Source organism: Amyelois transitella, chromosome Z, assembly GCF_032362555.1.
Source record: "Amyelois transitella isolate CPQ chromosome Z, ilAmyTran1.1, whole genome shotgun sequence".
Lineage (NCBI taxonomy): Eukaryota > Metazoa > Arthropoda > Insecta > Lepidoptera > Pyralidae > Amyelois > Amyelois transitella.
In genome coordinates, this window is record NC_083535.1 from 9,297,871 (window position 1) to 9,310,993 (window position 13,123).

A 13,123-nucleotide genomic window follows, 5' to 3' on the forward strand; every position below is an offset into this window, starting at 1 on the left:
TGCAAATTAAAGTCTTGAGGTCGCAGTTCATTTTATAGCCTCAATGTAGTACTATCCTATTTTATTTTGATTGTGTCACGGTTTTTAATCAAATCAGTATATCTAAAGGTATTAGCCTCTTGCGTTACAGAGTAACTGACTGACAGATAACAGACAGTGGGAACTACTAGGCTTAGGCAGATGAATATTATTTAAGTTAGGGATATGTATGGGAAAAAAGAGAAACTATGATAAAATATTCCGAAAGTCCTACGGGAGAATAAAATCCGGGAAATTAAATTTTAAGCAAACTAAGTTATGAAAAAACAAATTGTAGTAACTAAATTATGAAAAGAAGTTATCAAAATCGGTCATGCATTTTCAGTACTAAGTAAAAACACAACACATGCGGAAATTACCCTTGAACTGGATCAATTCCACTGAGCTTTGAGCGCCCTTTGACTCCAATGATATCACGATACAATCATGTTTGTAAAGTTAATTAAGTACCCAGTGTTTGCACTGTTACATTCTTTTAAATGAAGTAATGGATATACAGTTAATTGTTTTTGATACAATATTTATCTTCGTGTTGATAATCAATACTAATAATATAAATGTTAAAGTCAGTTTGTTTGTCGACAGTAAAGTTGAAAGTAAGCATGATATTTTGCGTACATATTGTAACGTACTCCAGTCCTGTGAAGGACAAAGGATTCTTTTCACGCGGAAGGAGCTCAGAATGGCCCAGCCTAAAATCTTCAATGAAATATACTTAAAATTACGTTCGCTAGTTTGGAGCTTAGCTCTACTACTAGCAAAAAAAAAAAAAACAAAATAAAATTGGATACTTCGTTACCAAAAAATATTTTCTATATCATATTAGTATAGATAATCTTTCATTTCGCCAATATTTCGATAACTTATATACATGTTGACACATCATTATTCCTCGCTGGCTCCTCATACAACAAGACGGATCGCTCGCATGGGTGACGCGCCGAAATCGGCGCTCGAATGGAAAAACGTTACATTTCGAATGGAAATTGTTTCAAGTCGAACGATATAGGTACATTTGTCTCGCTGGAATGTAAAAATTTGAGAATGAAATTACAAATATCGTAGACAGCTATCTATAATTCTGTACGATCAAAATATTTTTCTAGCAATTTTTTGTGGCATTTTGTATTTTTTTTTTCTATGCAAGAGATAAGCTAAATAAAGTACCTCATCTTTTTTAATTATAAATGTGTTTACTCGTGAGTGAAAAAAAATGGAAAAACAATTTTAATAAATAAGTCTTAATGATTGTCAAAAAATCACTTAATTTTTTTTATATTTATTTTACAAAACACTTTAACCTATTTATGTATAACTTGGATGATTTAAATGATTTTTCTTTTGACGAATAATGTATTTACACCAACGCAGTATTCGTATGCGGCATATGCTAATTGGACGAAGGGCGAATGGTCGGCGGCATTCAATTATTTGTGACTGTTTGACCATAAAATAGAGCTAGTGCCAAGTTGTACAGTTAATTAACACAAGTTCCGACTCATCGCTCGTTCTATTCACTTAATACAAATTTGTTTATTTTCATGATAATATGATAAATCTAAATATCGTCAGTATGTGTTCAATTTGTTGTACTAACCCCCAATACAAGGTTTTCCTGTGGTATGAGAGTCAGGCTCTTGCCAATAGATACATTGTTTTTATAAAATAAACAAAGAACAAATGTAAACATCCACTAATTAGCAACATAGCTTCGGCAAATGGATTCGGAAATACAACAAGTTTTTATTCCTAATGGATTAAACAAAGTCATAACTAACAAACTCGAAGGTAATGTAATAATAAATTTTTATCGTTAAATCATCTCATATTATTTGCTTTTGTCTGGTCTATTTTTGCAAAAGTGTAATATCCTCAACTTTGATAAAAATGTTGCAGTGTAGTTTACCCCACCGCTTATTTTATACTTGCGTTGTAGAAGTTGTTGTAACTTCAATTACAAATTGTTCCTGACATCATAAATCAATACCTGGTATTCATGATTTGTAAAATCTATTTGTATTTCAAATTTACAAAAAAAGAACGCCGCTTAGTACTGAATGCGTTCAGTCCTTGCCTTTTCCGTCGGCCCTTAATGTCCGTGAATTCGGACTCAGAGGATAGTCCTGCTAATGAGATACTTTCCATACAAATGGCGTATGATGGTTAACTACTTAGCTGTCTATATGAACAGACTATGACAAACGATCCTGATGTCATTGTATGGTTTAGCATTTTAATTGCTTGTTATTTTTAACAAAAGATTTTTACTAATCAATGTCTTAATTTACTTTAGATATGCAAATATATATATATGTCAAATTACTAGAGCGATAAATATTTCTGAAGTTACGTACAGTAGTTACAATATAAACCGATGCTCTAACGGTGAGCTAAAATATCGCGAGGAAACCTACACATTCAGGCAACTAGATGTGTAACCATGATCGATCCAATACGGGTTAGGTTCCCCTGCAAAGGTTGCGGAGGTCAGATGGGAGTTGCTTTCTGTACAAACCTGACTCAGCCAACTCAGAATTTATGGTCAAAGGCCTATCCCTGGCTCTTTTCCAGAGTGGTGAGTATGCAACCAGGAGGAAGGAAGGCGTTATATATCACGTGTAAGGGATACAAATAAACTTAAATCACGTCCTTTGCTAAATGACTCGGACGCTACGTATGGCTTAATGATGGAATTGAGATTCAGATAGTGACGGTTGCTGGCAGTCATCAAGCCTTTTCCATGATTTGGTTCTACAACCTGCACAAGAAGGGAAGTAAATAATAATAACGCAATCTACTTTGGTGGTGTTTTTCCATGAAAACCGTTATTATTACATAAAATTACTTTGTCCTAATCAATTATGATTTCATTTAGTGGTTACAGTTTTGAAAATGGTTTGTTGGCGAAACTCTGTGGTTTTATTTGTCTCGTCACTTAACAATATTTTCCTAATAAAAGAATATATATCTACAGGAATAAGTATGTATTATACAATTTTGAAATCATTGTCACTTTGGGGTAAACTGTAAAATCCTGGATTGGGTCAGTCTGGTTTTAACTCGAAGCGACTCCCTGGCTGACATTAACCTTTTTAAGGAAACCTACCTAACCATATTTGGACAATGTTTATGTAATTACACATCCAGTTGCTTTGATGTGTAGGTTGCCTCACGATTTTTCCTTCGCATAATTAAGCCCAGTCAAAACATTGTTCCAAGGTATAAAAGCTAAGATAAAAGTTTGCATTTCTAAAAATATATCTAATGAAAATGTTAAAGTCGTCTTGTAGGTGACTGTACTAAGGTATCGAGTTTCTCTCGATACTGGCAGCTTATAATAGGGCAATAATTATCAGAGCGCTATTAATTAAAATATTAATTGCCGCCTATTAGTAAGTTTACACGAAGATCCTTCATTATTTGCTTTTTTAATTATTTATTAGTTATTTAATTATTTCTTTATCCTCACTAATATTATGAATTTCTAAGTAAATCTCCATGAACAGAAAAGGACATAAGGTTAATAATAAAAGTTCAATTGCAATAAAACCTTTTTATTTAAACAACATGCGATGCGGCGACGTACTTTTTCCTGTTCTTATTTTTAAAGTCTTGAAATAAGGAATTATCTTATTTGACTAACTACTGTATACATACTTACTAATTCTTAATTATTATAATTAAATAATTTTATTTTTATGGTAGTCTACGCAACATTCGTATACAGTCGTAGCTCCTCGTAGCTCGTAGCAATGTCTACGAAACGCTCAATAGCAATAATGCTAAAATGAGGCAACTCTCTATAACTTGCCACCCAGAGCACAGATTGATGACCATTATCACGTTCCGCGCTTCACTGCTCTGTATCGCCGCTACTCATATACATAATATGTATAAGTTGTTAGCTGTTAGGCATCGGTGTAGCAAATTTTTGCCTCGTTATGATATTTCGCAAGTATATTTCTTTGCAAGCCACCTGCTCATCTTTATTCCGGATTCAATGCAGCTATTAATTTATCATTGAGGTTACATAAATATGATACAACTAGAGTACATCAAAAACAAATCCCGCTTATTTCTGTTGACGCGGTTATTTCGGGAAATACTTTCTTAACGCAGTCCTACACCATGTAGGAATCCTACATGCTAAATTTCAAATCTCTTACCCAACCATTTAGAATATGCTTTGATAAGTCAGTCAGTCGGTGTTCATCTTTCATATATTCAGATAAAAAGTTATTAAACCAGTTACATGTGGAGAATTTTTAACTCATATGACATTGATGAACAGCACTGACTAATATTATGAAATTGCAACCTTTCGCTTCCAAATACAGCGAGCCCAAAATATTTCAATGATACACATTGATTGGGCTGTTTAAAATTCATTGATCATCGCACGGCAAGGTGAATCGCTGCGAAAATGACGGGTAATTCGCAACTGACACCTACGTCACGTCAGTTAGATATTATCAGCTGTGGTATTATTAACTTTGACACTCAAGCTTAACATTGTTTAATAAAACTAAGGTTGCTCATTTGTATTATATTAATTTTTTTTAATAATTCATTTGGAAAAATCTATATAACTGTTTTCAAAACCACAAACTGAAAAAATACATTAAGTACTTATATGTTTTTGACTTATATTAACATAGACTAAGGTCGTTATTTACAAGTTTTAATCACTTTTTCTCTTGGACGTGTAAGACTCACAAGGCAAAGACGAGAGAGAAGCACATTTTGCGTTAATTACTCTTATTTAATAACCATCATCCTGTTAAAGTTAGCGTTGACCTGACCAGAAAGGTCAAGGCTAGATAAATACACGTACGTATAGGCACGAAAATATATTCATCAATTCACATTATGCACTTCAATAAATATGTTAATAGAGAGTGGACGTGATTACCGAAAGAGAAGTGTGTGTGTGTGTGTTGAGTTGAGACAAAAATAAATGTAAACAAACGCTTTTTTCTACCATCCTAAATAAAGCAAGTTATTTTACAAATAAGGTAACATCTTAAAATAGTCTATTGTTTAAATCTAAATGTATAAAAGAGGAATACCTTGTATCCAATTTTGAAAATAAATCTATTCTATTCTATTCTAGAGGAAACTGACTGGTTGGCTAACATATCAACACATAGCCCGAAGCGCTATACTGGGTTTGACTATTGAAATTTGGCATGCAGGTGGCCGGGGGGTGCATTAAGAGAGAAATTCCTGGAATTCCCGTTTACGCAGGCCGAGCCACGGACGTTCTCTTATTATTATTATATAGTTTCATAATTGTGTTATAATTTTCAGATAGTTTTTGTTTTTTGTTATCCATGTGACATCGTAATATTTGATAGATAAAATGTTTACTTGTTTTTCCACAATCACACAAAAGTTTAAAATACTAGCAAACTGCTCCGTCTTCGCATGGGTAGCATTTAGAGGTAAAAACCTTCCTCAGACACCCTCTTTTCAACATTTCAAACAGGAACGAAATCCGTCCACAACTTTTAGAGATTGTCACATACATACAGACAGAGAAAATACGGAGTCATTAATTTATAATATGTAGTGATGATAGTGATAAAAGCAGGCAATTCTCATGTTATTAATATTTTGTAAAGAAAATCAAAAGCATAATTTACAAAATTAAATTTACTTGTCTCTAATGAAATATCGTAATTTGTAAGCCCGTGTGTATTAAAATATAGGATATATAATTTTATTTATCACGAGTATAGATACTATATTGTATATGAAAAGAGACCTATGTTTTTATTCTCAGTTCTTACCCAGCTGCCCTTGAACCTTGTTTTTCCCAACATCATCTAAGTTTCATCAATTAGCGCCTTTTATAAACAAAAACAAGCTCTCTATTTTCGTAAGAATAAAATAACATGTTTCGGTAACATCGTAACATTTTTACCTTTAAACGCTCTTTCTCACAATCACCTTTTACAAGAATCCAGTTTTCGATCAATAAATAAATGTGTATAAATGAAAAAGTGACTGAATGAATTTCGGTGGAATAATATTAATACTGTCATTTAGGAGAATTATTTTTTTTATATCCGTGGGAAGCTTAGGTAATTTGATTGATTTCCAAGTTAATTGATAATTTATTCTGAAAACCGAATGATCTTGAAAACCTACACGTTAGATCTTAGTTTGTATACAATATGATACATAATGAAAAAAATATATATAAGAATACTCTTTACGTTATTCGTCACCTATAAAAGACAGCAAATTGTTACTTACTGAAAAGTAGGTACGACTTACTATCAATTATATCTCTGTGGCGGAAATTCTAAACTTCATAAGTATAAGTAAAATTAAGTATTGTCCATCCATGGAAAACTTTTCCAAATCAAGCCATTTTGTTAACGTCATTTTTCTACTCAACAACGTTACAATATTTTATCGATTTATTTTCCTGCAGGCGACCAGCGATCCCAACACTGGCTCGAACTGGATTCAGCGCCATGTGTCGCGTTTAGCGCGCAACCTCCGCTACCGAATCAGCAGGGAACGCCGGGTGAAGCCGCCCGATGCCTTCCTGGACAAGTACTCCGCTCAGACCTTCAAGGACCCACAGGAACCACTCTATCAGGCTAAGAGGTCGAAACTACTCTGCGGCCTGAAGCTGGCTTTTGACCCGACTCTTCCGGCGCATTATCATGTGAGTTACTAATTTTACATAAGTGTCACGTCTTTGTATACAACTTACATACCCTTAAAGCCTATACAGACCCGGTAACTAAAAGTGTCGTAGGTCACGTCTATTACCCATAGTCTCTGCCTAACCTAGCCAGAGACAATGATTATAGCTATGATAGTATTGATTTTCATATTGCTATGATAGTTTTTAAAAATTGCAATTAACGTACTATAAAACATTTAATAAAATGATAAACGGATATAATAAAACTTCAAGGTTTCCACTTTTGCTATTTAGCTACAGAGCCCTAGAAAGAATGTTAGAATAAGTAGTTTGTGACTACCACGGCGAGATCTTATTTTAGTGCTTTAAATTGATAGAAAATGATTTAATAGCAATGACTCCACGAGTCGAAGACTCGGCTGCCACAAATGAGCACTCCTATGTGTAATTGCTTTCATAATACTACCTAGAAATAATTCACCCAAGGGAGTAATATTGCTTATTTTCCGGTTAGCGATACGGCGGGCAGTAGGATCATCAAAGTAGTTTACCAAAAATAGAAAATTGCCTTAACCTAGATATATTATTTACCTCTACGTCATCATCTAAAGTCTGTGGTCCGAGTCCAGGTTTTACAAGTCACTGAGATAGTTATTACGTATAATGGTCATACCTACATAAAAAATACGGTCGAATTGAGAACCTCCTCCTTTTTTGAAGTCGATTAAAAAAGTTTACATCGTACCGCGGTCATTTCTATTACTTCTAACATCGCGGTCTACACCCTTCTAAGTTACTGCTACATTCATAAGTTTAATTGCTAATCAATGCTCTTTTGGTGAGGAAGGAAAGGTGAGGAAACATCGTATGGAAACCTAAAGGATGATTATGTAGGTACTTAGCTACCTCTTTCTTCAATAGGAAAACATAGAATTGATCTATTCTAAAGTGCCAAAAACCACACGGCAATATTATAATTATACGTGTTCAGAACTAATTTCATCGAACATTGTCAAGTCCATCACGTACTGTGCTGGTAATGGACGTGTAATTGGGTTGCAGCTGTTCCTATTATACAAGTATAATATATATTATACATATAGTCAAAAGCATTAATTAATTTGGGAGGCATTAATGACGTGGGCTATGATGGACTACGCAATTTCCTTCAGTTTTGGTATATCATTTTATGTCAGACTGGCAACTACAATAAATTTATAGTTTTTTTTTATTTTTGCACTAATAATACATACCTATATAACAGTGACTTTATCATATATCATATAAATATAAGTTTGTCTGTATAGTTCCACTGTAATATGTAAATGATAATATTAGATCGTTATATTTTTTCCAAAATAAGGATTATTTTACTTATTTGGTTTCTGTATAAAATTCCCAATATTCACTTTAGTTTATAAACTGCAGCAACCAATTATGTCAATAAATACTCGCACAAAATAACATCCATCAATACCAATATAATTCACTCGTATTTTCCATTTGCGTATGAATGTTAACAAAAACGTAGCCTGTATTATACATGCGAAAATCTGTCTGTTACGCTTCCGTGTTTAAGCCGCATGAACGATTTAATCGAAATTTATATTTTGAAATGTATATTAAATACATAATTTTATTATTCCAAGTGGAACTTTTAGGTTACTTTTATATCTGATTTCCACTCATTTCATTAAGCCAAATAGCTGAACGTGATCATTCAGTCTTTTAAAGACTGTTGGCTCTGTCTACCCCGCAAGGGACATAGACGTGACCATATGTATGTATGTATGTGATTTCCACGGGAGCGAAAACAAGTATGTGTGGGATTTCAGACTAGGTCTTCTTCCTCCTGGCTTTTAGTCCCGGTTGTATCCTCACTACTCTGTAGAGGAGCCCGGGGGTATGCCTTTGAGCATGGACCCTGAATTAGGTGAGTCAGGTTCAGTTCATCTGATCTCCTCAACCTTTGCAAATAAACCTAACCCGTATCATATCCAGTTTCCTGAACGTGCGGGTTTCCTCACAATGTTTTCCCTCAACGTATGAGCATCGGTTAGTATACAAATTAATATAGGTACATAACTTTCGAAAATAGTGATTGGCACATGGCCGAGGTGGGTTTCGAACCTGTGCTTTTCTGCGCATCACGAATTTTATCCCTTCCCGATTCGACCACCGACGCTCAATTCCAAACTAGTAGTACCTGCTAGTAGCTTCCATTAAATAACAAGATGTAGTAGATAGGTTCTTATGCTATATTTATATATAGCATAAGAACCTACCTACTACATCTGACTCTATTACTCATCTACTACATCATTACAGAGCTTTACTTTATAGTAAAGCTCTGTCCCGCCTTTCATGATAGATGTTAATGACCCGGAAATATTTTTTTAAAAGCTCCTAAACTTCACAATCATCGTTCATGTCAGCTCTCTCGTTAAAATAGGATTATGTTATGATTTTCTTTACCTCAGTACTTCTGTTTTTGTATTTAATATCAATACTTAATTAGTTACTTTTGATGTAAGTACATTAGGTACTTATTTCTATTAATATTTTATATGAACATTTATTGGTGTAATATTACTTAGCTACTTATAAAGTGGTCGTCTCTCATTTCCCGGAATAAGTAATGAAACTTTTCTGTTTCCATGGAAGAGAACAAGTATTACCTTATGGTTTCAGATACTTGCAGAATCTCTTTTTTAGAAAGGCTTGTATTCATAATATTAATATTTTATGTAGGTGTTCTTAAATAATTCTTTGCTTGGTTAATTGTTTGTCTTAAATCTTAGCAATTATTTATGATGCATTTCAAATTCTAGAATAAATAAGGGCACATTCAAATCTATCGTTTGACGGCATGTAATTTTATCATTTTAAAATGGGCCTTCTGACCTATTCTATTCGTGTGTTTTTGGGCCAGGTATTAACGGCTGTTAGAAACATAATTTACATATAAGTAGGTTTTACAACTACCCACTAACAAGAAATCCAATTTGACGTATCAACACGTATTTTATGTATTAAATAAGTTTAATTATATTTATGGAAATAAAAATCTCGTAGGTGTCGTGTACTCTCCTACGAACTTCTTCGTACGTAACATCATTTATAATACAATCGCCTACAGTAATACATGATCCTGGCTACTGGACATGCAAATATTCAAACACAACCTGAATCCGCCTATATTAATCGCGTCATAGAGTTCTATGAAACGTTTTAAGTGCCATACATACATAGGTTGCGAAGGTCAGAGGGGAGTCCTCGCTTACCCAATAAAGGATCTTGGTTAAAGGCGCTATTCGGGCACCTCTTCTGGAAAGATGAGGATGTAACCGGGATTAACCTTAGGAAAAGGAAAGAAAAAGGAAAAAAAGAAAGGAAAAGGAAAGAAAAATGATAGTGATCAAAGGGCGCATTCCGGACAGCTCTCCCTCTCCAGAGAGGCTTGGCGTGGATGTTATCTGGATTATCAATAGGAGAAAAAAAAGTTCCACAGGGGGTAACTTACTAACTGTTATTGTGTTTTTCCTCTGTCTAGTGGTTAGCAGTGGTATCTTTGGCTATCCTATACAATGTGGTCTTCGTGATTGGTCGAGCTGTTTTCTGGGAGCTGGACAATTTGACGCCGATATGGTTCGTGCTCGACTACCTGTGCGACACTATCTACCTTGTAGACACAGTAGTTCATGTTCACGAAGGTACGTATTTTTTAGATTCTTGGGCCACTTTTTCAATAGGCCTATTGATCATGTTGAAAATACTATGAGGTAAAAAAATATAAAAATGTTAACAGCAAATTGTGACGTCAAAAACCTCACAGGGTTAGATAGCTTGGAACTTTAATTATTTTAAAATGATTTTAATGTACTATGGTCACATTTGGAAGTTGTGAGCCTATAAGTACGAATGTCGTGCGCGCGCGCATAAAAGCGACGCGACCATGTGATGCAGATAAAGTAAATACGAACTTTTAATAACATTGATGTTTGATGGCTGGACGTTGGGGATTCGCGCCCATGAAAATTTCGGGATAGAAAGTACCCTATTTGTTGTAACATCAATAATCTACCCGTGTACTAAATTTCATCAAAATCCTTTCAGTAGTTTTTGTGTGAAAGAGTAACATACAGTAAACACACATTCTTACAAACTATAGCATTTGAATTATTAGTTATCTTCCTAATCTGCGCGGTTGTTGATGTTTTTAAATAACCCTCTTAGCAGCATTTATATTCGGAGACTTCGACTCGGAATAGTAATAAATAGTTCATACATAGTGATTTTCCGTTATCCAATATTTCCACCAATACCAAAAATTACATTAGATACCTAGTTTAATCTCCGAATTTTAGTGCCGTTTGTGTGAAACCGCCGTTTCCTTGGGAATGCCTAAGGGACGCAATTTTTTTAAATTTCAGTCAAAATGTCTTATTTTCATATATAGTACGATAGTATCTAATAATATTAAAACGCATTTGATTTGTTATCAAAATTACGAATATTTAAAAATGCAAATCTCGAATTCACTTCACTAAAGATCGCTTCGTCTTGGTTCTTTTATTCTTGAGATTTGGCATCAATCGCCGCTAAACTAAAAAGTTTTTCAAATCCATATGACTGAGATTTAAATGTTATTCAGACGCTTATTAACTGATATCATTGTATCTAATATTGCATTTTATGTAATCACTAGCTGTGCCTGCGACTTCGTCCGCATGGAATAGTTATTTTGGGCATCATTGAAGCCCTCAAGGATGCTCCTTCCCCGATTTTTTTTCACATTTTCTATTATTTCTTCGCTCCTAATAGTTGCAGCTAGACGTTATCCAAACATATAATAAAACTGTAACTGAACATTGAACTTGTGAAAATATTTAAGAAAAAAAAATATAAAGGGTCTTTTTAGGGCCAATAGAAGCCAAAACAATTTTTTTTAGAATTTTTGTTTTTCTGTCTGTATGTTTGTACGCGCATCACGCAAAATCCCACGCAATCTTCCCATACTCCCTTAGGGGAGTCGAAGTAGATTGGTCAGGGCTTTTGGCCCTCTTCAATGGCATCATCGCTGCCTACGACTGTAGGCAGGTCGATGGGGCGGCCGTGACGGCCTGGGTGTTCACGACTTCATACACTGGGAGTTCCCATCGGCGGCGGCGTTGTCACTGGTCGACGACGTCTGCCGCAAGGCAGCGAGGGGCAGTTTCACCCGACGGCCCGGAGGGCGGGCCTGGAGCGGCGAGATGCCGCGCAGGTGGCTGTGTGATGACGCGTCTGCCCTCTCGAATATCTAGGTTCTCCCACTTCAGGTCCCTGAGGATCGTCGAGTTCCTCACGTAGCGCGGGGCTCCGACGACTGCTCTGAGACTTAAGTTCTCTTGGGCTCTGAGTCTTCTCCTGTTGGTCTCAGAGCAGAATGCGTACCACGCCGGGGCCGCGTACGTGAGGCGGGATCTGACGTACGTTTGGTAGATCCCGAGCTTCGTCCTCAGGGAGAGGCTGGAGAAGAGAACTGCGTGAAGTCTCCCCCTGGCTGCCTTGGTCATGAAGCTTGCGCTCGCCTCCCGCCCCTTTTCTACCCTGCCGTCGCTAGCCGCGTCGAGCGCGGTAACCGTTACGCAAAAATAATCCTTATAGCATAATTCAGTATTTACGCGCGATGGCTTGCTAGCGTATTTCATTTCATGTATAAGTTTGGTGTTTCTATACCGATTTCGATGATTCTTTTTTTATTGAATAGGTACTTATATTAACTTTTAAGAATTACGAATGAGTGTGAGTGTTATTGGTATTATAAACATCAGAGTAAAGAAATATAATCAGAAATCTCCGAACTGCTAAGGAATTACATGTGTTATTGTGAGTCAACCATAAAAGATAGACTTATGCTGTCTTGGGATATTTTTTTAATAATTTCATGTAGAATATTTCCGTTGTACATGGTTTTGCTGTATCTTTAACCCTTAAGGCTGCACACGCGACGGAAGCTTAAAAAATCAAGTAACTTCTCCCGTTTTCCCAACATTTCCTTTCACTGCTCTGCTCCTAGTGATTGTAGCGTAATGAAAAGTATACTATAACCTGCTCAGGAGTATGAAGAATAACTGTACCAAGTTTCGTTCAAATCCATCAAGTAGTTTTTGTTTCTATAAAGAACATACAGACAGACAGACAGACAGACAGACAGACAGACAGACAGACAGACAAAAATTTTACTGATTGCATTTTTGGCATCAGTATCGATCACTAATCACCCCCTGATAGTTATTTTGAAAATATATTCTATGTACAGAATTGACCTCTCTACAGATTTATTATAAGTATAGATTCATTTCACATTCATTCATTTACAGGATCTTCGTGTATTAACCTTTCAAAAAAATTCACCGCTGTTTTGTGCCATGCGAA

General features: G+C 35.3%; 1 protein-coding gene across 2 annotated transcripts in view; it reads left to right on the top strand.

Moving 5' to 3' along the window:
- Positions 1-13,123, top strand: part of LOC106134067 (cyclic nucleotide-gated cation channel subunit A) — a 42,857-nt gene that overhangs the window by 24,527 nt on the left and 5,207 nt on the right. For both annotated transcript variants that reach the window (XM_013334022.2, XM_013334023.2), the window contains 2 exons: positions 6,482-6,721; positions 10,257-10,416. In XM_013334022.2, coding sequence (XP_013189476.2) covers positions 6,482-6,721; positions 10,257-10,416 — 400 coding nt within the window. The remainder of the gene's footprint in view (positions 1-6,481; positions 6,722-10,256; positions 10,417-13,123) is intronic.